This window comes from Oncorhynchus mykiss, chromosome 22 (assembly GCF_013265735.2).
Source record: "Oncorhynchus mykiss isolate Arlee chromosome 22, USDA_OmykA_1.1, whole genome shotgun sequence".
Classification (NCBI taxonomy): Eukaryota; Metazoa; Chordata; class Actinopteri; order Salmoniformes; family Salmonidae; genus Oncorhynchus; species Oncorhynchus mykiss.
The window spans coordinates 3,750,020-3,774,949 of NC_048586.1; the positions used below are offsets into that span (position 1 = coordinate 3,750,020).

At 41.2% G+C, this 24,930-nt stretch overlaps 1 protein-coding gene across 1 annotated transcript in view; it reads right to left on the reverse strand.

Annotated features, from left to right (window-relative positions):
* Positions 1-24,548, reverse strand: part of fgf14 (fibroblast growth factor 14) — a 323,193-nt gene extending 298,645 nt beyond the window's left edge. The window contains exon 1 of the mRNA XM_021578637.2: positions 23,651-24,548. Coding sequence (XP_021434312.2) covers positions 23,651-23,900 — 250 coding nt within the window. The 5' untranslated portion in view covers positions 23,901-24,548. The remainder of the gene's footprint in view (positions 1-23,650) is intronic.
* Positions 24,549-24,930: the final 382 nt, after the last annotated feature.

A 24,930-nucleotide genomic window follows, 5' to 3' on the forward strand; every position in this document is an offset into this window, starting at 1 on the left:
CTGTAACGTAGCAAAATGTGGAAAAAGTCAAGGGGTCTGAATACTTTCCGCAAGCACCGTATGTATAAAGACAGACACTTTCCTGATTTAGCTTCAGCTTATGATTTAAAATCAAGCTGATCCTGTATGAAAGAATGCTTTATGAACATGGCAGATGCAAATGTTGCACTAGCGCAAACACTTAAGTGAGTAAATATTATCATGCCAAAGACCACATCATAATACAATTATACCATTTAGCAGAAGCTTTTATCCAAAGCGACTTACAGTAGTGATAGGATACATTTTCATATTGGTGGCCCGAGCAGAAATCAAACCCACAATCCTGATGTTGGACCATTATCAAACAGCTAGGCTTCATAAGAAAGAAACGGGTATATTACCACAACATTGCCCATGTAATGTATTTGAACCCTTGTAGTGAGAGGAACACAATCCAAGCCTGCCCTGCACTCGGCACTGGGGTCGACATGACTTTAATGAAATTGCATCACTTCCCGCTCCTGGATGGCTGGGAAGTGGTCACAACACATGGACTCTCACGGCAGATTGTGAAACAACACTGCGACACACATATATGTAATGTTAGTGTTTTGAAAGACCAACGGCATGGGCCACTTAAACAGAATGAGAGCAACATTTCCAAGTAGTCTTATGGCTAGTTTCCCAGACCAAGATTAAGTCTATTATTGGACAACAAAAGCTCCATGGGTCACTTTTTGTTCGTTTCATCTGTGTCTGGGAAACTGACACTTAATGTTTAGTGAGGTAATGTATAGGAAATGTAAGGTTTAGGGTTACATTAAATGCAACCTTTGTATGTGGTGATGGCAATGTATGTGTAATATGCATTATAAACCTGTGGAAACGGACAAACACGATTTGAGAAAATGAATTACAATTTTTAAAGGAACTGTTTGACTTTGTCCTAGCTGGCTAGGTCTTTTTATTTTGTCTAAATTTGCACTAAGAATGGCATAATCAAGTTACTGTTTGTTTACTTATCCCTGAAGGTACCTTAATTCCTACCATCATACAAATAGGTGTAGCCTATGCTTTGAATGCGGGAGAGGAGCATACAGTAGAGACAGAGATATGTCAATGTGAAAGTGTTAGAGAGTGAGAGAAAGAGAGGTGTGTGTGTGGCTCAGCAGCACCAGTGCCTTAGGGCGTGAGCGGAGAACAGAGTTGAGGCGAGAGAACCCAGGAGGTCGAGAGAGAGAATAGGAGAGGATACGTGGTAAATGGTTTTGGCAGATGAAAGGAGGAGACTTCATCAGCTTTTTGATGCTAACAGGGGCGAGGCTAGTGTTACAGTGAGATCCACAAAGGTCAAACACAAACCTGTGACCCCAGGACGCACCAGCAGAGACGCTACATGATTTTAGCCTCTTTTCAACGTGTTTTGACATACTTATATTTTGGGAGTGGGACGGGAGGATTGGTGAGGGACTCAATTGAAAACAAGCAGCTGCAAAGTGTCTCTGTACTGTAACGTTAAAGTGGTTGACAGTGAGATTAACATTTTAAGACTTTTCCGCTTAGCTTAGTTTACTTTTGGGCCGATGGTATAAAAGATGAAGTGCTACTTTGGTAAAGACTGAGGTGAATTGTTTGCATTTTTTAAAGTAATATTACAATAATTTGTGAGAAATTAAATGAGGTGATCGTGACATCAAAGGTCTATCACAATGCCTCTTCACTGTACGGCAAAGGGGACATTACTTGTCGAGGGCCCATCCCCGGCAATCAGCCAAAGTGCCAATTCACAACAGTGGGAGTAAACCCCAGTTGCCTTAACAAACCCTGACCAAGCCAGAGCCTCCTAAAGTCACGTAGACACAATTAAACCTTGAAAGCATTCAGGGGCTTTCAAGAGTGGTGCACCATATCGGGAAAGGATGCCATTTGGGACGCATTCAGGGTCCTTCCACATACACTCTGGACTGCACTGACCTGACAATAAAGAACTGAACAGCCAGATTATGTGCTCTTTATGGAGAATAACTTCACTTTAAAAAAAATGTTAATTCCAACCTCAGAATTCACTTGTTGGAATAACCACGACTGTATCGAAAAAGAGATATGGTACATGACGTAATGTTGTGAATCCTTTGAATATCCCTTCAATATACATAAATAGTCTGATCTATTGATCATTCTCCCTTTTTCACCAAGACAGCAAGACTTGTCATAGTTTGTTGTTATCTGGTCAGATATGATTTTTTTTTGAAAAACAAGTTATTTTACAACCTGACCATGTCACAAAAGACATCAAACACTCTTTGACAACCCCCCCCCCCCCCCCCCCCCCCCCCCCCTAGAGTTCCTATAATCTACCCATATACTATCTGTAGTAGCCTAGGACAGTGTTTTTTTACTATTGATCAATCTCCCTGTCCCTCCTTCATTGTGGTAAACCAAAGCACGGTCCATACAATACTGTACAGCAGAGTCCCTGGAGAAAATCACTGCGGCTCTGCTGCCTGTCATGTGATTGGAAATCCTACAGCGAAACAGGAAGTAGCACTGAGATGTGCCATTTGTGAGAGGGAATCTACTTAGAGCTACGTTACACATTCCTTCACTACCAGCCTATATGGACTCTTATGCAGGGGGGGGAATGTTTCAAGTAAATCCCACAATTGAGGACAGAGAACGGGCCAAATGACAAAAGTATTTATGGGTGCTGTATAGGACACAGGGCAGCAAACCATGTGGGGAAAATGCATGGTCCATATTGTCATTCTATACTGTAGGGTTTGTATTTTGAGGTCTCTCAATACACTTGTTCACTCTGAAAAATATAGAGATTTAGGGCAACTACAGTAGTGTCCGATATCAAAGGATGGGAGCAGGTAATAACGGATTTTAGGGCCAAGGGCCCTTTTTCAATCAAAACCACATTGAAGTCTTTGTACTGGAATTTGTTCTTGTGGTCGGAATCATGAAATAGATTTGGGTAATGTAGATATTTACCTGAAAGGGGTCTATCACCAGTTGTCAGTATAATACATATGTGGCAATGTAAACAAAGATACTGCTTAAAAAATGTATATGGTAGGTTTTGCTCTGCAATGATTCAAATTGATAAAACATTCATAAAAATGACCACTGTGTTTGTATTTATATGGCCATCTCAATGGGATGAAATAAGTTGCTCATAAAACTGTCAGGGTTATATTGATGAAAAAAACATTAGGGATTTTCCAATCAGTGCAAGTGTGAATGTGGTAGTGATACTAAAGGGCACGGGTGAAGTGGGTTCAGATCCCATGTCAGACACAGTGAAGGCTCCTCAGAGGAGGAAGGGAAGGACCGTCCTACTCAGTGAATATTATAAAAATAGTAAAACATTAAACATTTTTAGATAAAACTATACAAAATATATTCACATAGCCTCAACAGCACTCTGTAGGGTAGCGCCATTCTGTAGCCCGGAGGACAGCTATTTTCCGTCTTCCTCTGGGCACACTGACTTTAATACAAAACCTAAGAGGCTCATGGTTCTCGCCCTCTTCCGTAGGATGTCCTCCAACCTATCAGAGGTCTTGCAGCATGAAATGACATGTTGTCCATCCAATCAAAGGATCAGAGAATTAATCTAGTACTGAAAGCATAAGCTACAAGCTAACTAGCACTGAAGTTTATAACATGTGGTGAGTAGTTGACTCAAAGAGAGAGAAAGACAATAGTTGAACAGTTTTGAACAATATAATTTCTAAAGAAATTAAGGAGAAGCAGCAGAGAGAAAAAGAGATTAGTTGTATTATTATTTTATGTTTCTTACGCTAGCTAATGCATCTAACTTAACCTACTCAACAACCTGACTCAAACAGAGAGTAATTATATTTATGTTAGCTAGCTGGCTAAGGTTATCCAACACTTCCAATTCAAAGGTAAGCTTTCCGTTTTACAAATGTATTGCCACCGGGGATCGCCGGTGTAACTGCTAAACTTCTTGCTGTACACTACTGCATGACTGCACACATGGATTGGATTGTGGTTTACTAACGTGTTAGTTCTAGTAGCTATGGTGATTAGGATGTTAGTTAATATGGTGACAACCATGTAGGCTGTGTGTAAAGGTTATGGTATGAAGGTTTAACTGCTAAACTTCTTGCTGTACACTACTGCATGATTGCACACATGGATTGGATTGTGGTTTACTAACGTGTTAGTTCTAGTAGCTATGGTGATTAGGATGTTAGTTAATATGGTGACAACCATGTAGGCTGTGTGTAAAGGTTATGGTATGAAGGTTTAACTGCTAAACTTCTTGCTGTACACTACTGCATGACTGCACGCATGGATTGGATTGTGGTTTACTAACGTGTTAGTTCTAGTAGCTATGGTGATTAGGATGTTAGTTAATATGGTGACAACCATGTAGGCTGTGTGTAAAGGTTATGGTATGAAGGTTTGGCTAGGAGAGTTTTCTTCGCAGACATAGTGTTGTGCACAGAAGTCCACAAGCAAAGCGAAAATGTGAGAGGAGTGTAGATGTGATGATGCTGTTTGTATGGCTGCTATGAAAGTGATTGAGTATCATGTAGGATCCTAAACCTATTGATGTTGCATTGAGCTGGGTGAATGGAATATGAATGAATGACAGTCATCCAATATGTTGTAATAGAAATAAGTCCATGCTCATAAAAAAAAGTCCTCCCTAATCATAAACGGCACTGGTACCACCACTGGGCAGATACCATGGCAGAGAGATGTGTGACAAATTAACATGTTCACTGAAAAGATAATATATCAATGCATTTGGGTTTTTGACCACTAAGTTGACCATTAACCATTTACATGACAGTTTTACTTAATTCAAACAGTTACTGGCCAAAAACCAAGGACAAATTGTAGAGGACAGTTTCTCAAAACTTTATTTGGGAGTGCACTGATGCTTGCAGGAAGCTATTTTCGGCCGTCCACAACCTGGCCATACTTCTATAGCAGAGTTCGTTCCGTCCGTGTCTTCCCAGCCTAGGACGCAAACCTGTGACCCTCTGCACAGTGCCAGAGTGAACTCTAGAAGCATCAGTGATACCACTGACCCTGAAAATCCAAGGCATCTCTGGGTCCAGGCAACAGCGGTGCAGGTCTCAGGAAGGTATAGTGATGTTAACTTAACCATACACTACACTTACATACTAAAGCCACAAAATATGTGATTTTACTAAAAGTGCCATTATATTATACAAACCAACACATCATTATTCAACATATCAGGACTATCAGCAGACATGGTGACGTAAAGTCCCTGTGACATTATCATATTGGATGAACAACTGTCAAAATGTGAAATGTGAAAACTTTGTGATCCTCCTTCCATAAAACTCAACTGCTGTATCACAAACAAGCAGATGGTCTAGTGGGAATTCATGTAGTAGACTATGTGGCTTGTCATGAACTTTACCATCAGGGTTGCATTATGAATTAAGATCAACCAGAATCAGGTTACAGAACACTAATCTCCCTTACTGTCATTTCACCTGTGCTCACTTCCTGGAAAAAGATAATTGGCACGTAACCAAAATGGCCATAACACAAATCAGAAAAATGACGGCACTAACGCTCATAGCAGGGATCCATTTATCTCCATATATGGACATGTGACTATCATAGAGGTCCGCAACACAGCACAAACTCAATGCTTATACAGGTGATAATACACACTGTATAAAATACAACTTAGAAAAAGTCCAAGTAGCTTAAATATCCTAATTGGCTGGACGTAAATTGGGAAATTGTTGAGCAGAATACTCCATTTACCCAGTGATTTCTGTTCAATGTGAGTTAAATTTGAAAAACAAATGTATGAACTTAAATATTGATGTTTGCATTTGCAACACAAAGAGCTGAGTTGATCACACAAGAGAGGTTCGTTTTCTGAGACCCGCAACTTAAAATACTGTGTTGGCTTAAAATACATGTGTGTGTATCGTAAACATATTTCCCAGTGTGCTTTTCGGCAAATTTTATTTTACTTAGTTATTTTACTTGACAGGGAACAGTTTAAAATTAATACATACAGTACCAGTCAAACGTTCGGACACACCTACTCATTACTATTTTTTACATTGTTGAATAATAGTGAAGACATCAAAACTATGAAATAACACATATGGAGTCATGTAGTAACCAAAAGTGTTAAACAAATCAACATATATTTTAGACTATTCAAAGTAGCTACCCTTTGCCTTGATGACAGCTTGGCACACTCTTTGGCATTCTCTCAACCAGCTTTATGAAGAATGCTTTTCCAACTGTCTTGAAGGAGTTCCCACATATGCTGAGCACTTGTTGGCTGCTTTTCCTTCACCTGCAGTCCAACTCTTAATTGGGTTGAGGTCGGTTGATTGTGGAAGCCAGGTCATCTGATGCAGCACTCAATCACTCTCCTTCTTGGTCAAATAGCCCTTACACAACCTTGAGGTGTACTTTGGGTCATTGTCCTGTTGAAAAATAAATTATAGTCCCTAGGGTTGCACATTTTAGGGAATATTCAGAGGTGGAAAAGTTCTGTGGGAATTAACAGGAATATATGTGAATTAATTGGAATTAAAATAAATTAATATTAATACCATTTACTCTTCACATGGGATGATTTCACTGAACTACAAAAGAAAGGCAATATTGAATGATCCCCAATGATCCGTCGCATCTCCCCAAAAAATGTTTTCAACATACATCTTTGTAAAATGATAGTCTAGAAACTAAAGCTTTGGTTGTCTTCCTCTCAGGCTTCCATATCTTCTTCCTGGACCTCAATAATGTCCACCTCTTGAACATCGAACTCTGGAGGCTTCATCTTCACTGTCGCTTTCCAACCTTGTTGAGGATGGCTTGGGATCAGGCTCAAAAAGCCACAAATTTGCCGAGATGGCCACCAATTTTTTGGTGTGTGTGTGTTCCCAAACAAGGACTAGTTGTGCTCTCAAGCGGCTGATGTTGGTGGGATTTGGAGGATGATGGAGGCAACAGGGGAAAGAGCCTCAGATCCACAAAGTCCCTGTTGGCACGACTGCCATAATCCATCTCCATCCCAAAGCCCTTGCTTGGAAGTGTACTTCGCCAGACTGCCAAGAACCTTGCCGTCATCCAGGCTAAGGTGGCGAGACACGGTAGTGATGACACCACAGGCCTTGTTGATCTCTACACCAGACAGGATGCTCTTGCCAGCATACTTGGGGTCCAACATATATGCTGCGGCGTGTATGGGCTTCAGGCAGAAGTCTTCACACTTTTTGATGTATTCCAGAACTGATGTTTCCTCTGCTTGGAGCAACAGTGAAGTGGGCAGGGCAGTACGGATTTATTCTCTTACATCTGCAAGCAGAGTCTGAACATCAGACAGGATGCCATTGTCTCCCTCAATCTGTGCAATGGCTACTGCTGTAGGTTTCAGGAGTTTCAGACTGCGTATCACTCTCTCCCAAAATACATCATCCAGGAGGACCCACTTGATGGGGCTGTCCATATCAGCAGACTGTGATATGGCCATTTCTTGAAGAGACTCCTTCTCCTCCAGGAGACTGTCAAACATGATAACAACACCACCTCAACTGGTGTTGCTGGGCATTTTCAATGCTGTGCTCTTATTCTTCTCACTTTGCTTGGTGAGGTAGATTACTGCAATAACTTGATGACCCTTCACATAACTAACCATTTATTTGGCTCTCCTGTAGAGTTTATCCATTGTTTTCAATGCCATGATGTCCTTGAGGAGTAGATTCAATGCATGAGCAGCACAGCCAATGGGTGTGATGTGAGGGTAGGACTCCTCCACTTTAGACCAAGCAGCCTTGATGTTCACAGTATTGTTTGTCACCAGTGCAAATACCTTCTGTGGTCCAAGGTCATTAATGACTGCCTTCGGCTCATCTGCAATGTAGAGACTGGTGTGTCTGTTATCCCTTGTGTCTGTGCTCTTTTAGAATACTGGTTGAGTGGTGGAGATGATGTAGTTAATTATTCCTTGCCCACAAACATTCGACCACCAATCAGAGATGATTGCAATACAGTCTGCTTTCTCTGATTTTCTTGACCTTCACTTGAACTCTGTTGAACTCTGCATCCAGCAAATGAGTAGATAAAGCATGTCTGGTTGGAGGGGTGTATGCTGGGCAAAGAACATTCAGAAATCTCTTCCAATACACATTGCCTGTGAGCATCAGAGATGAACCAGCATACACAACCCGAGCCAGACATTCATCAGCATTTCATCAGCATTGAGTCAAAAGAAACTTCTGAATCCAGGAGGACCATGAGCTGTTGCTATCGATAAGGTGTCTGATTAATCATTTTCACCTCAAATAGAAGTAGAGGGACTTTTGTCAGAGGTTGCTTGTTGTGAGCGCTGAGGGAAGTTTATGCACTTGGCCAGATGATTCTGAATCTTTGTTGCATTCTTCACATATGATTTGGCACAGTATTTGCAAATGTATACAGCTTTTCCTTCTATATTAGCTGCAGTGAAATGTCTCCACACATCAGATAGTGCCAGTGGCATTTTCCTGTAAAGATTATTTAAAACATTTGTAAAAAAAAAATTTGACAATTCCATGTATAGATAAATAGTTAAGCAGTTAGATTAAACAACTCCTTTGTAAGATAAATGTTTTAAAATGAAACATGTATGGAAACAGGTGAATTAACACTACTCAGTTAGCAGACTCAAGCAAGCTAAAACCCACATGGTAGCAAAAAATAACTAGCAGAAATTGTTAACAAGTTAGAAATGATTTAAACACACTTTTCTGTAGGATACTATTTATTTACTAGTTAACAAAAAAATATTGTATGTCATATGAAATATATTCACTCCACCCAGTTATGTAATCATAACTTACCAGAAAGCATGCAGTCCTTGGCTCAGACAGTGTAGTAGTGTGGGCTCAATAGCGTATCATTAGTGTGCAAGATCTTGAGTCACCTGTACATGTGATGGAAGAATGCACTGTGCATGCAGAGGGTTGCAATTAGAAATGCCTTGTGTGTATTCCACAAAAAAAAGGTTCACTGTTATAAGCTAACCTTTTTGATAAATTTAAGCAAAATCCCAGAAATTTACTGGAAAATTTCCGACTATTGGAACCCTAATAGTTACACTAAGCGCAAACCAGATGGGATGGCGTATCGCTGCAGAATGCTGTGGTGGCCATGCTTGTGTGACTTAAATTCTAAATAAATCAGTGTCACCAGCAAAACACCCCCACACCATCACATTACCTCCTCCATGCTTCACGGTGGGAACCACACATCATCTGTTCACCTACGTCTCACACGGCGGTTGGAACCAAAAATCTAATTTGGACTCATCAGACCAAAGGACAGATTTTTAACTGGTCTAATGTCTATTGCTTGTTTTTCTTGGCCCAAGAAAGTCTCTTCTTATTATTGGTGTCCTTTGGTTTCTTTGCATCAATTCGGCCATGAAGGCCCGATTCACGCCGTCTCCTCTGAACAGTTGATGTTGAGATGTGTCTTTTACTTGAACTCTGTGAAGCATTTATTTGGGCTGCAATCTGAGGTGCAGTTACCTCTAATGAACGTATCCCTCTGCAGCAGAGGTAACTCTGGGTCTTCCTTTCCTGTGGTGGTCCTCATGAGAACCAGTTTCATCATAGCGCTTGATGCACTTGAAGAAACTTTCAAAGGTCTTGAAATGTTCCGTATTGACTGACCTTCATGTCTTAAAGTAATGATGGACTGTCGTTTCTCTTGTCACATTGTCACAACACAACTGATTGGCTCAAACGCATTAAGGAAAGAAATGCCATATGTTAAAAGTTAATAAGGCACACCTGTCAATTGAAATGCATTCCAGGTGACTACCTCATGAAGCTGGTTGAGAGAATGCCGAGAGAGTGCAAAGCTGTCATTCAAGGAAAAGGGTGGCTACTTTGAAGAATCTCAAATAAACTTTTTATTTAGATTTGTTTAACTTTGTTTTTGGTTACTACACAATTCCATATCTGTTATTTCATAGTTCTGATGTCTTCACTATTATTATACAATGTCGAAAATAGTAATAAAAAATAAAAATAAAAACTTGAATGAGTAGTGTCAACTTTTAACTGGCACTGTACATTTCAGAGGCTGGAATATGATGCACTAAACCCGATTTAGCAAAAAAAGTGGATTTGTCTTAACCATTAGCGAGATTGTTGTACCTCTGGTCTGTGGTAACTCAGGGCAGATTTGTTAGAACCCAGTATCTGGTCCATTAATTGGAGTTCAATGTTCACATACTTGTCTCAAGCAAAATAAATCTATATATAGATCATCCAACTTAAAATGTATATCCTTACATCTTTAAGTTGAGAGGACTTGAAGTCAAGGAGGGGACTCAACTTTGGCAAATGTGTTAAGACAACTCAGGAATGTTTGTTAGCAGAACTGTCCTGCTCCAAAGTGGAGAAATCATATTGCAGCTGGTTACCTTGATTTTTTAAAAAGTTGTGCAAGCAATATCACAGTTTTACAAAGCAAAGCATGCCATTAATGACTATAACAACACCTTTCCTCAACAGTGCTGATCACTCAGTCGACGTTGGTAATTAAAATGTTTAATCTCAGTGTGGACTTTGGTGATATTACCAATTAATGTAGGAATGCATTTTGTAAATTCACAATCTTCTAATTGTGATACAGAGAAAGACTGCATTAGGCTGACAAGCCTTGAAGACATTCTGCCTCTCCAGTCAATTACACACAACCTTTTACAGACCTAATCAGCCCAGAGAATTTCATCACAAGAAAAATAGATTTGCTGAAGTAAGCATGTTATGGTGGTTGGCGATATCCCTCTAGTGGTGTGGAGGCTGTGCTTTGGCAAAGTGGGTGGGGTTATTTCCTGCCTGTTTGGCCCTGTCTGGGAGGTATCATCAGATGGGGCCACAGTGTCCTCTCCACAGTGTCCCCTCCTGTCTCAACCTCCAGTATTTATGCTGCAAAAGTTTGTGTCAGGGGGCAAGGGTGTCCTGTGTGAATTTAAGTATGAGAATTGGAGCTCTCTCAGCCCTAGGACCATGCCTCAGGACTACCTGGCCTGATGACTCCTTGCTGTCCCTAGTCCACCTGGCCTTGCTGCTGCTCCAGTTTCAACTGTTCTGCCTTCGGCTATGGAACCCAGACCTGTTCACCTGTCCCAGACCTGCTGTTTTCAACTCTCTAGAGACAGCAGGAACGTTAAAGATACTCTTAATGATCGGCTATGAAAAGCCAACTAACATTTACTCCTGAGGTGCTGACTTGTTGCACCCTCGACAACCACTGTGATTGTTATTATTCGACCCTGCTGGTCATCTATGAACATTTGAACATCTTGGCCGTGTTCTGTTATAATCTCCACCCGGCACAGCCAGGAGAGCACTGGCCACCCCTCATAGCCTGGTTCCTCTCTAGGTTTCTTCCGAGGTTCTGGCCTTTCTAGGGAGTTTTTCCTAGCCACCGTGCTTCTACACCTGCATTGCTTGCTGTTTGGGGTTTTAGGCTGTTTCTCTGTACAGCACTTTGACATCAGCTGATGTACATGCTCAAGTGTATGCTGACATTACCGAGTAAGAGTGGCCATCACTGAATTAATGGGAGTTGTAAAGAATGTCAACATAACAGTCTTAATAACTACCATTTAATGCAGTGATGGCCTCTTCTACTCTGTAATTTCAACATAAAAGTAGTGTACATTGAACATTTCACCAATTTCAATACAGGATTATTAATCATATTAAAAGTTTGGACTGCTTTAATCAAATATAAAAAGCCGCATATCAGTTGTTTCTTTTTAAAATTAGCACACGCCCCAGATCACACATGTGGAAGCAGGTGTTTTTGATACATACAAAGCACAGCTAACTTATAAATAGCACAGCTGGCAGAAGGTAACTTTGGACTGTCAGAAATAAAGTTGTTTTCACATCTGTCTGCTACTTCCCAAAATCTGACAGGCAATGAATGTCTTTGCTAAAACTGTATGTGCCAATACATTAGGTTAGGCCTCGATTAGGCCTACCTGTAACATCACAGAAGGTTGGTGGCACCTTACTTAGGGAGGACGGGCTCGTGGTAATGGCTGGAGCTGAATGGTGGAATAGTATCAAATACATCAAATCATGGTTTCCATGTGTTTGATGCCATTCCATTTATTCCATTCCAGCCATTATTATGAGCCGCCCTCCCCTCAGCAGGGCTCCCGAGTGGTGCAGCGGTCTAAGGCACTGGAGGCATCACTACAGACCCTTGTTTGATTCTAGGCTGTATCACAACCGGACGTGATTGGGAGTCCCATAGGGCAGCGCACAATTGGCCTAGCGTCGTCCGAGTTAGGGTTTGGCCGTCATTGTAAATAAGAACTTGTTCTTAACGGACTTCCCTAGCTAAATAAATCAAATAAAAAGCAGCCAACTACATTCAAATCTAACACAGGTAATATTGGTCATTTTTCATGTAAAAGGACTCACGAGCACCAACATGTGAAGTTCATAGGAGCATGTCAAGTTGGATGTAAAATGAAAGCTAAGATTCTTGTGAAAAATTAAGGCATATACATTCTTCAACCATTTTCCATCCCAAAAATGTGGAATATCCAAAGGATTTGATTTCTAGTCAAATAGTTGGAAAAGGGGTCTTAGAAAACATCTACCGGAAAAAAGGTTGTAGAAATACCAGAAAGAAATATTAGAAATACATTAAAACACAATAATGTTGAAGTAAAGATCCCTGCCAACCATTAGCAACACATATTTAGTTTAGGAAAAAAAATCTGCCTTGTTTAAGAAACATTGCCTTGTGCCTTAGCATTCCATTACCAAAAATCCATGTTCTAATTTCTCTCCCTCATCAAAGTAGACCTAGCAATTGTTTTTACTGATATCAATTTTGTTTATGAATTATTAAGTGATTAAAACTTTACATTCTGTCACCAAATCAGTATTTCTGCAATTGTATTGGCTACCATGGGAAATCATAGTTGTCACAAACCACGGTTGGGTCACCTGCTACTGTCCTCCCTTCCACTGGCATACTGTTATGTTCAGATCATAACAGTTTTCTTTCTCTTTCTGTCATCTGGTGGTCAAAGAAAGTGTGTCTGAAAAAGTTGCTATCTCTCACTCTCTGTCATTAATGTCACCTCTCCCAGCTCTTACTGTCACCTACCCATGAGCCCCCTCTCTCTCCCTCTCCCAGCTCTTATTGACACCTACCCATGACTCCCCACTCTTTCCATTTACTGTAACCAACATCCTCACCCACTGAGCCCTAATCGACATCGGACATCCATGGACGTTGAAAAGTATTTGAAATTTGGTCAGTCCACCCTGGCCTTGATTTCAACGTCAACATACATCTGGACCGGTTTGTATCAACTTTGATTTCAACGTCCACAGACGTCTGGACCGACCTTCATTGGGCCCAAATATAGACGTCCATGACTGATTCAGATTTGGTCCGAACCGGACCAAATCTGAACCAATCATAAATGTCTGTTTCACCAGTTTGGACAGCACAGTACAATAGAGCACAGTAGACAAAAGTAAAGTACAGTTTGGTACATATACTGTACTGTAGAGTGGAGTCGAGTTCAGTACAGTACACTTTACAGTAATGTACTGTTAAGCCAAAGTTTCTTTGGAATTTAAGGTAACATACTGTACTTTTTTTTACAATAACTTACCAGTAACTGGCTGCCAGTAATGTACCGTAAAATCAACAGGATTTGTTGTTGTGTACTACTTAATTTTACTCTCTTCCCATCTTCCTCCTCTCCCCTCTCTGTACTGATTTGTATGTTAACTTGATTGCCTTTCCAAGCGAGGTGGAATGGGAACCAGTTCTCAAGAGCAAGAGAGAGAGAACCCAAATTAATTCATAGAGGAAAGTGATAATGCTGCGGACGATTTTCACGTTGGCGACAACATGATGATTAATATTAAAGAAACTTACAGAGAGAGCCTCTCAAGTATGTGTACCTGTTGCATCAACCACCTGTTACAAGGCCTACTTAATGGGATCATCATTATTATATAAGAGAGGTCCTAAAATGGTCACTTCAGGTTATAATAACTGACTTGTGGAGAGTCTATGCTACCATAAAATAATGTCTCAACTCTTAAACCTAGACGTTGAAATGCTGATTCAATAATAAACCAAATAGGAAGACATGCCACAGTGGTTGGAGTCTTCTACTTTTATTCATTGACTCTTCCCTTCTTTAAAGGATGTTTGTTTCTTTTAATTCTGCCAATAATATCCATACTAATTCATATAGTCTTATGTACCCTTGGTTCATGTACACTTTGTCTTTAATTCTGAAGTGAGAAACTGTACTAACAAAGGTGCAGTGTGTCTACAACACTTTTTTTCCATTGTGGGCGAAGAAAGTACTGCAGATCTACCAATTATAAACTCGCAGTAATTGCTTGTTTGTGAAACCATAGCAACAAGCCATTGGTGTGTGTGCTTAGGTTATTTTTGGACAACCCTGTTGTTAGTCTAATTGTTGGAGTTCTTGTTTAAAATCTCTTCCAACCCCTTTAATTATAGACTTGTGGTCTAATGCCTGGCTTTTCTCTCCTTTGGCACAAATTGCAAGTCGAGCATGAATTAACTGCCTTATAACAAGCTAGAAATGGCTCCTTATTCTGATACAGTATTAAACCCTGATCTGCAAAGTCAAGGATTTTGGATATATGACTTTGGCTGTTGCACTGACACTTGCTCTGAGGTGAGAATTGCATAGAAAAGTCTTCCATCAGCAGAATCTAGGTTATTAAAATGCACATGTAATTTCACATTACACCGTGGAGTGGAAAGAATGTGCACGCGTGTCTATCTGCCTGTGTGTGCGTGTGTGCATGCTTGCGTGTGTGTGTGTGCGCGTGCGTAAATGTACAGGGAGGCTGGCCTCCCGAGTGGCGCAGCGGTCGTGGTTCTCAACCTCTGCCTCTCATGAGTCCGTACGGGAGTTGCAGCGATGGGACAGGACTGGAACTACCAATTGGAGAAGAGAAAAGGGGTAAATAAAATAAAAAGTACAGGGAGGAAGATAATATTTTACTACTCACAGGTTTATGAACCTGAGTTTGACAGTGAGGCACATCTCAACATACAACAGAGCTTATAAAATATAATTCAGTACACGGACACAAAAGCACTGCTATTCCTAAAGGCTGCTCAATATATGCTATCATTTAAAGTTAGTAATCATGGTCGAATTACCAGCCGGGGGGGCCCCCATTGATTTTGTTAGTCTATCTCAATCAGATATCATATTAAAAAACGGCAAAAGAAAATCTCAACCCTTTGGCAAAATGAGTAGAATTACAGGAAATGTACTATGAAACAGCACATTATCCTCTCCGCCCCAGGGCAAAATGAGTAGAATTACAGGAAATTTGATATAAAACAGCACATTTTCTTCTCCGCCCCAGGGCAAAATGAGTAGAATTACAGGAAATTTGATATAAAACAGCACATTTTCTTCTCCGCCCCAGGGCAAAATGAGTAGAATTACAGGAAATTTGATATAAAACAGCAAATGTTCTTCTCCGCCCCAGGGCAAAATGAGTAGAATTACAGGAAATTTGATATAAAACAGCAAATTTTCTTCTCCGCCCCAGGGCAAAATGAGTAGAATTACAGGAAATTTGCTCTAAAACAGCACATTTGCCTCTCCGCCCCAGGGCAAAATGAGTAGAATTACAGGAAATGTACTATGAAACAGCACATTATCCTCTCCGCCCCAGGGCAAAATGAGTAGAATTACAGGAAACTTCCTTTAAAACTGCATGGCCAGATGGGGACAACCATGATCCCCCCCCCAAGCCTCTGTAACATACCATAGAGCTGAGCATTACCTCACAATGCACCACAAACAGTAGCCTACAGGTACACTCTAGCCTAGCGATGGTAGCTGTACGGACATGGCAAAACGTGCAGAATAGCACAAAAGTAACTATTTGTGGCCCCCACCCCCATGAAAGTTGACCATCCCTGGTCTCTACCAACTAGAGAACCACCTCGACTTTCTCTGATTGAAGTCCAATTACAGTACAGTTCATCTAGTTAATAATATGGTTATTCATTATTTTAATTTGTTCGTTTAGTTTTGTTGCTCGCTGAGATTGTATGGTTAGGTATATGAAATAAAAGCTCTTTATTCTGGACCAGCGACTCTACTCCTGAGTCTCTCCTAGCTCTGGTCCAGGCACATCTCAACCTACAGCAGAACGTATTAAAATATCATTCAGTACACCGACACAAAACCCCCTGCTATTTCTAAAGGCTGTTCAAGGTCCTATCATTTCAGACATCTTCACTCTCTACTTTCTGGCATGTATAACTGAATCCAGGTTCTCTCTCTATACATAAAAACAATGCATTTACACAACAGTCAATGAACCCAAGCAATTCTAGTAAGCAAGTGATGTCTACATTCAATCCAAAACCTAGCTGTCAGTCGATTGATACTGAATACTCATTGTCCATATAATATTACTAAGTATGATAGCTCTACGCGTGTGTGTATGTGGGTGTGTGCCTGCGTGTGTGCATGTGAGTACAGAAAATACAGAATGGATTATACAAGTCACCTCTTGGACTTGGCAATATGTGTTTTCTAAATACCACCATTAAGTTAAAGTAAGGGGTCTCTAAAAGGTAGATTGCCAGCTGCCTGTAGCTCGCAGGCTGTCAATGAGTAGATTGTACATAACAAGGGAACTCGGTAGGGTTCTCAACTTACTGTCACAAGTTAGAATAGTACATTACACAAGGTTTAATTAAAAAAATCTGTACTCTTGTACAGTTAGTCACTTAGTCACTAGCGGCCAGCTATCTAAAGTTAGTAGTCAAGGTCGAGTTACCGGCCCGGGGGCCCCCATTGATTTTGTTCGTATGTCTCACTAAGATATCATATTAAACTGTAAACAGTTCTCTCTACCCCAGGGCAAAATGTGTAGAATTACAGGAAATTTGCTGTAAAACAGCAAATTTTCCTCCTCTCCGCCCCAGGGAAAAATTAGTAGAATTGCCGCAAACTTGCTTTAAAACTGCAACATCTTCTCTATGCTCCATGGCAAAACGTGTAGAATAGCACGAAATTAACTCTTAAATGTTTCTCCCCACTGTCAAGAGGGAGGCTGCTAAAATGTTTTGCTCGCAATGTGGCGTAGGGGGGTAATTACAATTTTTTTTGTGGCTCCCACCCCCATCAAAGTTGCCTATCCCTGGTCTCTACCAACTACAGAACCATTTTCCTCATACCTTATTGACTTTCTCCAGTTGAAAAACTTTTGTTGCTCGCTGAGATTGTATGATTAGGTATGAAATAAAGCTCTTTATTCTGGACCAGCGACTCTACTCCTGAGTCTCTCCTAGCTCTGGTCTATGGCTGTGGCCTTCGACTCAATGGTGTCCTCTCTGGCATGGCCAGATGGGGACAACCATGATCCCCCCCCAAGCCTCTGTAACATACCATAGAGCTGAGCATTACCTCACAATGCACCACAAACAGTAGCCTACAGGTAAACTCTAGCCTATGCACCATGCGGGGAATTTGAGTAAGCAGCCGAGCGATGGTAGCTGTACGGACAGCAGGAGGTGTGAGTGAGTGAGTGAGTGAGTGAGTGAGTGAGTGAGTGAGTGAGTGAGTGAGTGAGTGAGTGAGTGAGTGAGTGAGTGAGTGGAGTGAGTGGAGTGAGTGGAGTGAGTGGAGTGAGTGGAGTGAGTGGAGTGAGTGAGTGGAGTGAGTGAGTGGAAGAGAGATGGTTCCATCTACACTGTAAAACAGATGTTTCTAACTGTGCTGACAAATGTTGTTGGAAATCTCATTGATACTACAGGGACCGCTGTGCGTCTTGCTGCCTTTTTAAGTCTTGCGCTATGTAGGCTAGGGAATAGGGTACCATTTGGGACAAAGAGGGTCTCTCAGTCTTCACTGCTGTTTTTGGGGCTGTAATTACTTTGGGAAACTTATCCCAAACCTCATGATTTGCTACCTCTTGCTGTGAGATGATGGGTTCATTCAACGTATCCTGTTCCCCTGTATGGATCTTATAGCGGTGTATATGTCAGGGAGATATATATATATACACACACACACACACACACACACACACAGAGAGAAAGAGCTTTGAGTCACTGACACTAATTACAATGGCAAAAAAGTACTAAGGCAAAATTCTGACTATTCCCAAGTGTCCTCAAAGTTTCACTGTGACATGACGTAAAAGTTGTGGTCAGTAATTAAATCTTAACTGGTAGAACAGCTGCAGGGGGAGTCCAATGTTCACTGATTACACCACACTATTTCATTACTTGATTGAATTAAAGAATCATGATGTGCCCACCAAGAGTGACTTAACCCCCTCTCTAATGACATCAGACTGAGCATGTGTATCAGAGAGCAGCAATGCCCGTTCTACCAGACCACTAATCTGAAGGGCTAACTACAGGGGTCATCATAGTCACTGAAGTGTGACAAGGAATGTGACAAAATCATTCCGTCAATACCATCACATGCCTTCAGTGATATCTACAAGAACATCTGGAATCGGTCTGTTTGGAGTTAGAGTTTCCGTCTTTGACTTTACTAACTTAATTTGCATCATTCTTGTCTTCGACAAGAATTCTGCGCTTTAATTGCCGATACTCTAAGACAAACCGGCACTCCTGGAATAGCTTTACACACATCCCTCTCTTCTGTATACATCTAAACACCGGTCTTTACTGAGCTTTCCATGTACCCGAAGCCAGGAAGTGTTTTGTGTTGTTTGTTTAGCTTGGAGAAAAAGTCACGACTACCGGTACTTCATCAGTCTGTGGTAAAGTCTTACCTTCTGTCTTGAGTGTAGTCAAAATACAAAGGTTTTCGATGCAAAGGTTGGTCAACATACACAGATTGGCTCAAAATATTTATTTACGGCTTCATTGGAAGAAGCTGCAGGTGAGAAGATAATGTGTCACTTACCCTGTGGTAACCTCAAGTGTGTTGTTATAGCAACACTCACAACCATTCAGCGCCGTGGACAGTGCCACGACCATCATTAACAAGTGACGGTGGATGCTGATACAGAACCATGGACTGCACTGCGGTCAGCACTAACTAGCAACGGTTGGGTGTAGATTCAGCACCGCGACCAGCACTAACTAGTAGTAGTTTGACGCCTATTCAACACCACAGTTGTGGATAGTGCCACAAACCACTGGAAGATTGCGCACACCTGTGTTGTATCTATGGTGGAAGGCCCTATTCAGTGACTTTGCCAAACTCCCTATTACTCCCATACCCTTATCCCGTAAACCTCATCATGTGAAGTTTTAAGGTAATTGAAAAAAAATACTGTTTGACTTTGGTATCAAAGAGTTAGCCTGGGGTATGGGCTAATGAACTATGGGTTGTGTACTGGGCCCTACTTTGGTCTTCCCTCTGGCTAAGTTCAGGATTTGAGGACATTAAGCTGATCTTAGATCTGTGTGGCCTGGGGTATGGGTTGAACAGACAGAAGGCAGGCAGCACTGTCACAGCTCATCACTTTTACAGTGGGTAGGGTTGCTAAAATAACAATGGAGGGCCACTGTTTATGCTGCCTTGAGGGAAATGCAATATGTTTGCGTTTCTTTCAATTCATGTCAATCATATGTGAGAAGTGAGACGAGCCAGTGATACTGTTGAAGTGATGCCGACAGTTGCAGTTTCACTGCTCTCAACATCTCAGATATGGAAAAGGAAACTCTTTCTACTGTTTATTAACGTCAAATTATTTATTTTGATTGATAAGTTAGAGTACTCTGTAAAGTTACTGTGTTCGTATATTGAATCTGGCATGCACGAACTTCACAGAATACGAATAAGGTGCACCAACTAAGTAATTAAAATATTCACGCTAAATTCTACAGTCATGCCACGGGACAGAAGGCTTGTGTCCCTCAGAGAAACTGTACAGAGTCATTTTTTGTTCCCCGGCAAAGTGGGTTTGCTCTCACAAAACCAATCAGCTTTCCTTCATCCCCAGCTAAAAACAAAATCTGTGTTAACCTCACACCTACAGTACAGAATACGCAAACATACATCAATGCCAACAGAGCAATTTTGCCCCTGCCAGGCAAATATTAGGCAACAAGGCTATCTGCAAATGCCATCTGCTGGAATTGAAGGCTCCTTTAGAAACTTCACTTTAAACATCTAGTCCATATAATGCATAGTGTGTGTGTGTGTGTGTGTGTGTGTGTGTGTGTGTGTGTGTGTGAGTGAGTGAGTGAGTGAGAGAGAAAGAGAAAATAGATGGATCTATCTGCTATGCTGACAAATGCTGGAAATCTCATCGTGTGTCTTGCTGCCCCCTGAGATATGTCATGTAAAAAATAAAAGTATGTAGACTAGGGAATTGGGTGCCATTTTGGACGGAGGGGGTCTCTCTGTCTTCAATACTGCTTCTGGGGCCGTAATTACTTTGGCAAACTTATCCAAAACCTCATGATTTGCTACCTCTTACTGTGAGATGATGAATTCATTCAACTCATCCTGTTTGCCTGTATGGATCTTATAGCAGCTGATGTGAGCCCCTCTCATCCCAGTCTGCATCCTCAATTTAGTCTGACTGTGAGAAAAAAGGACTGATGCTTCAATGTTTACGTTTCAGATAGGTTCCATGGATATGTTTTGGGGGTCAACACAGGTCTATAGCCTAGGCTTGCTTTGCTCTTTTTACTCTGGGGTCCAAAACATCAGTGTCTTTCAATTATCTAAAAAGACATTCACAGACCCAAACAGCTGTCTTTAAACAGGATTAAAATAGCTTACAGATGACCTGCTCCATATTTCAGTCCTCTGGATATAGAATAGGCTCCTGCTATTTACACAGCGACACCAGTAGCCCATACTGTACGCACCTCATCCACAGTGTACGGGTAATGCCATAAATACACAAGATAAATGTACAGTACCAGTCAAGTTTAGACACACCTACTCATTCAAGGGTTTTTATTTATTTGTACTATTTTCTACATTGTAAAATAACAGTGAAGACATCAAATGAAATAACACATATGGAATCATGTAGTAACCAAAAAAGTATTTTATATTTGAGATTCTTCAAAGTAGCCACCCTTTGCCTCTGACTGCTTTGCACACTCTTGGCATTGTCTCAACCAGCTTCACCTGGAATGCTTTTCCAACAGTCTTGAAGGAGTTCCCACATATGCTGAGCACTTGCTAGCTGCTTTACCTTCCCTCTGCGGTCCAATTCATCCCAAACCATCTCAATTGGGTTGAGGTCGGGTGATTGTGGAGGCCAGGTCATCTGATGCAGCACTCCATCACTCTCCTTCTTGGTCAAATAGCCCTTACACTGACTGGAAGTGTGTTGTGGGCCATTGTCTTGTTGAAAAACAAGTGATAGTCCCACTAAGCGCAAACCAGATGGGATGGCGTTTCACTGCAGAATGCTGTAGTAGCCATGCTGGTTAAGTGTGCCTTAACAGGCAGTGTCACCAGCAAAGCACCCCCACCCCATCACGCCGCCTCCTTCATGCTTCACGGAGGAAACCACATATGCGTAGATCATCTGTTTTACCTACACTGTCTCACAAAAACAAAAATCTCAAATTTGGACTCATCAGACCAAAGGACAGATTTCCACCAGTCTAATGTCCATTGCTCATGTTTCTTGGCCCAAGCAAGTCTCTTCTTATTATTGGTGTCCTTTAGTAGTGTTTTCTTTGCAGCAATTTGCGGCAGAGGTAACTCTGGGTCTTTCTTTCCTGTGGCGGTCCACATGAGAGCCTGTTTCATCGTAGCGATTGATGGTTTTTGCGACTGCACTTGAAGAAGCATTCCAGTTGACTACCTCTTGAAGCTAGTTGAGAGAATGCCAAGAGTGTGCAAAGCTGTCATCAAGGTAAAGGGTGGCTACTTTGAAGAATCTGTAACACTTTTTTGGTTACTACATGATTACATATGTGTTATTTCATAGTTTTGATGTATTCACTATTATTCTACAATGTAGAAAATAGTACAAATAAAGAAAAACCATTGAATGAGTAGGTGTGTCCAAACTTTTGACTGGTACTGTATATCCGTTTTAATGAGAGCCACGTGACAGGACAATGGCTAAACTGCAGACGACGTGTAGCTGTGATTGATCGGCTGTATGTGCCGATTTGGTTATCCTCCCCAGAGTGGCATTTCTTAAAGTTTGTGTTTTTTCTGCAGCTCGTTCAATAGCCTACATTTAAAATATTCTAGCTATTCTTTTCATCTACAAAAAGTGATAGTTGTCTTTATTATCAGACATGATGTGAATTTGACTATTAAGTGGGACTATATAATGTTCGTCGTTATTGTTGCAGTGTCGTCAGCAAGGCAAAATAGCTTCATTATGATGATCGACTATGCTGCGGTAGCCTACCAATGTCGAGGAAAGAAAAATAAACAGTGCTGTCATGTCAACTTAAGACACAAGGTTAAACCTACAACGTAGGCTGTCTGTACAATAGTCTTTCCTTGGTAACAGCATGTTGGAGAAAAAAAACAGTTGCCCAGTGGCAAAAAAAAAATCGCAGGTGCATTGAGAAATATCGCACTGGGAACAGACGTAAGTTCAATGTATTTTTATTTCATTTATTTTTTTACATTTGGTTGTGTTGTCAACTCACCTGAATTCATGGTGAAACCATCAAAGCAAAATCACCATGACATTGGATTTAGGTTCAAAGTAAAAAATAGAAAAGTTAATTTTACATGTGTGACTTTTTACTAATCCAATCAGTTTTCTACGTTGATTCAACGTCATCACATTGAATTTTGTGGTTGAAATTAACTGGAAACTACATTGATTCAATCAGTTTTTGCCTAGTGGGATCACTTTTATGCACTGCCGTCAATAGCCAGGCAGTGGTGTATTGGGGGTATAAGTATCACTATTATGATGGGATACTTCACACCAATGTGATGAGAACTGAAATCAAAAGGAGATTGCTGTGAAGTCTTTTTTCATTGAGAAAATATCGCATTAGCCCATGCACGCACCGCTGTTCGTCTTTTATCCAACAATGCATTCCATTCAACCAAAGAAGGCATGTGATAATGCATCGCTAATAAATATTGCAACATGTATCGTTATGTATGTGTGGATACTGAGACAAACAGGCTGTCTGGCTCATCCATCAAGCTCGCTGAAACATAGCGAATAGCCTATTAAATCGAGAAGCAAGTGTTGCGGTGGAAATGCTGCTGCAGCAACCCGACAAAATAAAACCTGGTTAAAAGAGAGACCGGTAGACAGACGGCTCAGTGAGCAACCTTATTAGTATGTGATCCCAATGTCCATCCAAGGTGCTAAAATATAATGTATCTGGGCGCTATTTAAAAAGTTAGGAGATCATGCTTCGGGGTTGCTGGGGGCTTTTTCCTGTGTGTGCCGGTCTGTGCACTACGCGTCCCCATGCCAGGGCTCGCCGACAGGCTACAGCGGCTCTACAGGATAAGTTATCCCCCTCCCCTCTCCACTGCATCCACTCGCTGCACAAATAATCATTGCAGATCTATCACCCCTTAGAACCAACAAACGTGGGCTATAACACACACACAGTGCAGTTCACCACCGGAAAAAAAGCAATGAACATCCAATGGCAAAGTGCTTACCTTCTGGGTTCTTGTTTTTCTTAAGACTCTTGCCACAAAGACACTGCAGCATATGCGTTCCTTTGCTGAAAATGTTCCAAAGAAACCACATTGATTTGGGCGAAGAGCAATCCAGTGGCTTAAACACCCAGATATAGATGAGATCCTTGCGGTTGCATAATAACACAATTGTTTCAGTTCTCCGGGACAGGGCTACCAATTGTATCATAGAAAAATAGTAAATATCCAGGTCGCATAAATGCGTTTTCATTCACCTGATGAAAATATTTATCTATCTGTCAGACTTCGCAATAAAGGTGTTTTTTTCTTCTTCTGGCGAATAAAGGATGCCACCTCGGAGAGTCGGTAATAGAAAATATACTCTATAAATTGCATGTGTCGCACCGGGAGGAGACGTGCTGCCCTTAAACAAACATAACTAACGTGAAAACAGTGAAACACGGCAGCTTTCCGAGGAGAAAACCATGCCTATTAGTTAATCACTCTGATGAGAGGAAGAAGGATCTGTACAGCATCAAAAGCCAGGGAAGGATGCATCCTATGCACACGCACAGACAGCAACGATAGCCCCAATAAAACAAGACATTGCCAAATCAAGCCACTTCACTTGGTGGTGTTTCTTCTTCAAAAACCAACTGTTTGCCGAAGTCAAATTCCCACAACCCCAGTTTTCATATCTTTTGTTTTGCTCTCACTGCAACGGTAAAGCCAGGTTTGTTTCCTTTTGAAGGCTCTGGTCTGTCCTGATGCTTTTGGGTGGTTTGTGTTTCTTATCTGAAGGGTGGTTCTCTCGGTTGTTTCACAAATGCACCACTGACATCTACTCCAAAAGTACGGTGCGCCTGGGGAAATATTTGCATGTATTTCGCTTCGCCTTGGATCTCTGGTTGGAAATAAACAGGGAGGAGGGGTTGCAATTGAAACATTGGCTTTCCATTACGTAGACACGTGGTTTCGGCGCCGTGATATCACAGGCGCTTTCAGGAATTATGCGAGGAGACAGAATTGTCTCTATGAATGATGGTATGTCAGTGACTTTTCAGGAGTTTATTGTTATATTAAACTGCTTTTCTGCATTGAGTTTGGACTAATTTATCGGCTAATGGCTGCATCGCAACAGTGCTACTAGACTATAGCTACTCATAGCATATCAAATATATAACATCATGCCTAATTCATATTCTACTCTGAAGCGTCGGGTTTATTAATTAAACGGTCCCGGATTGTAGCCTATGTGACAGGTGTTCCGGGAAGAAGTCACAGGTGCTGGTAGTCGTACT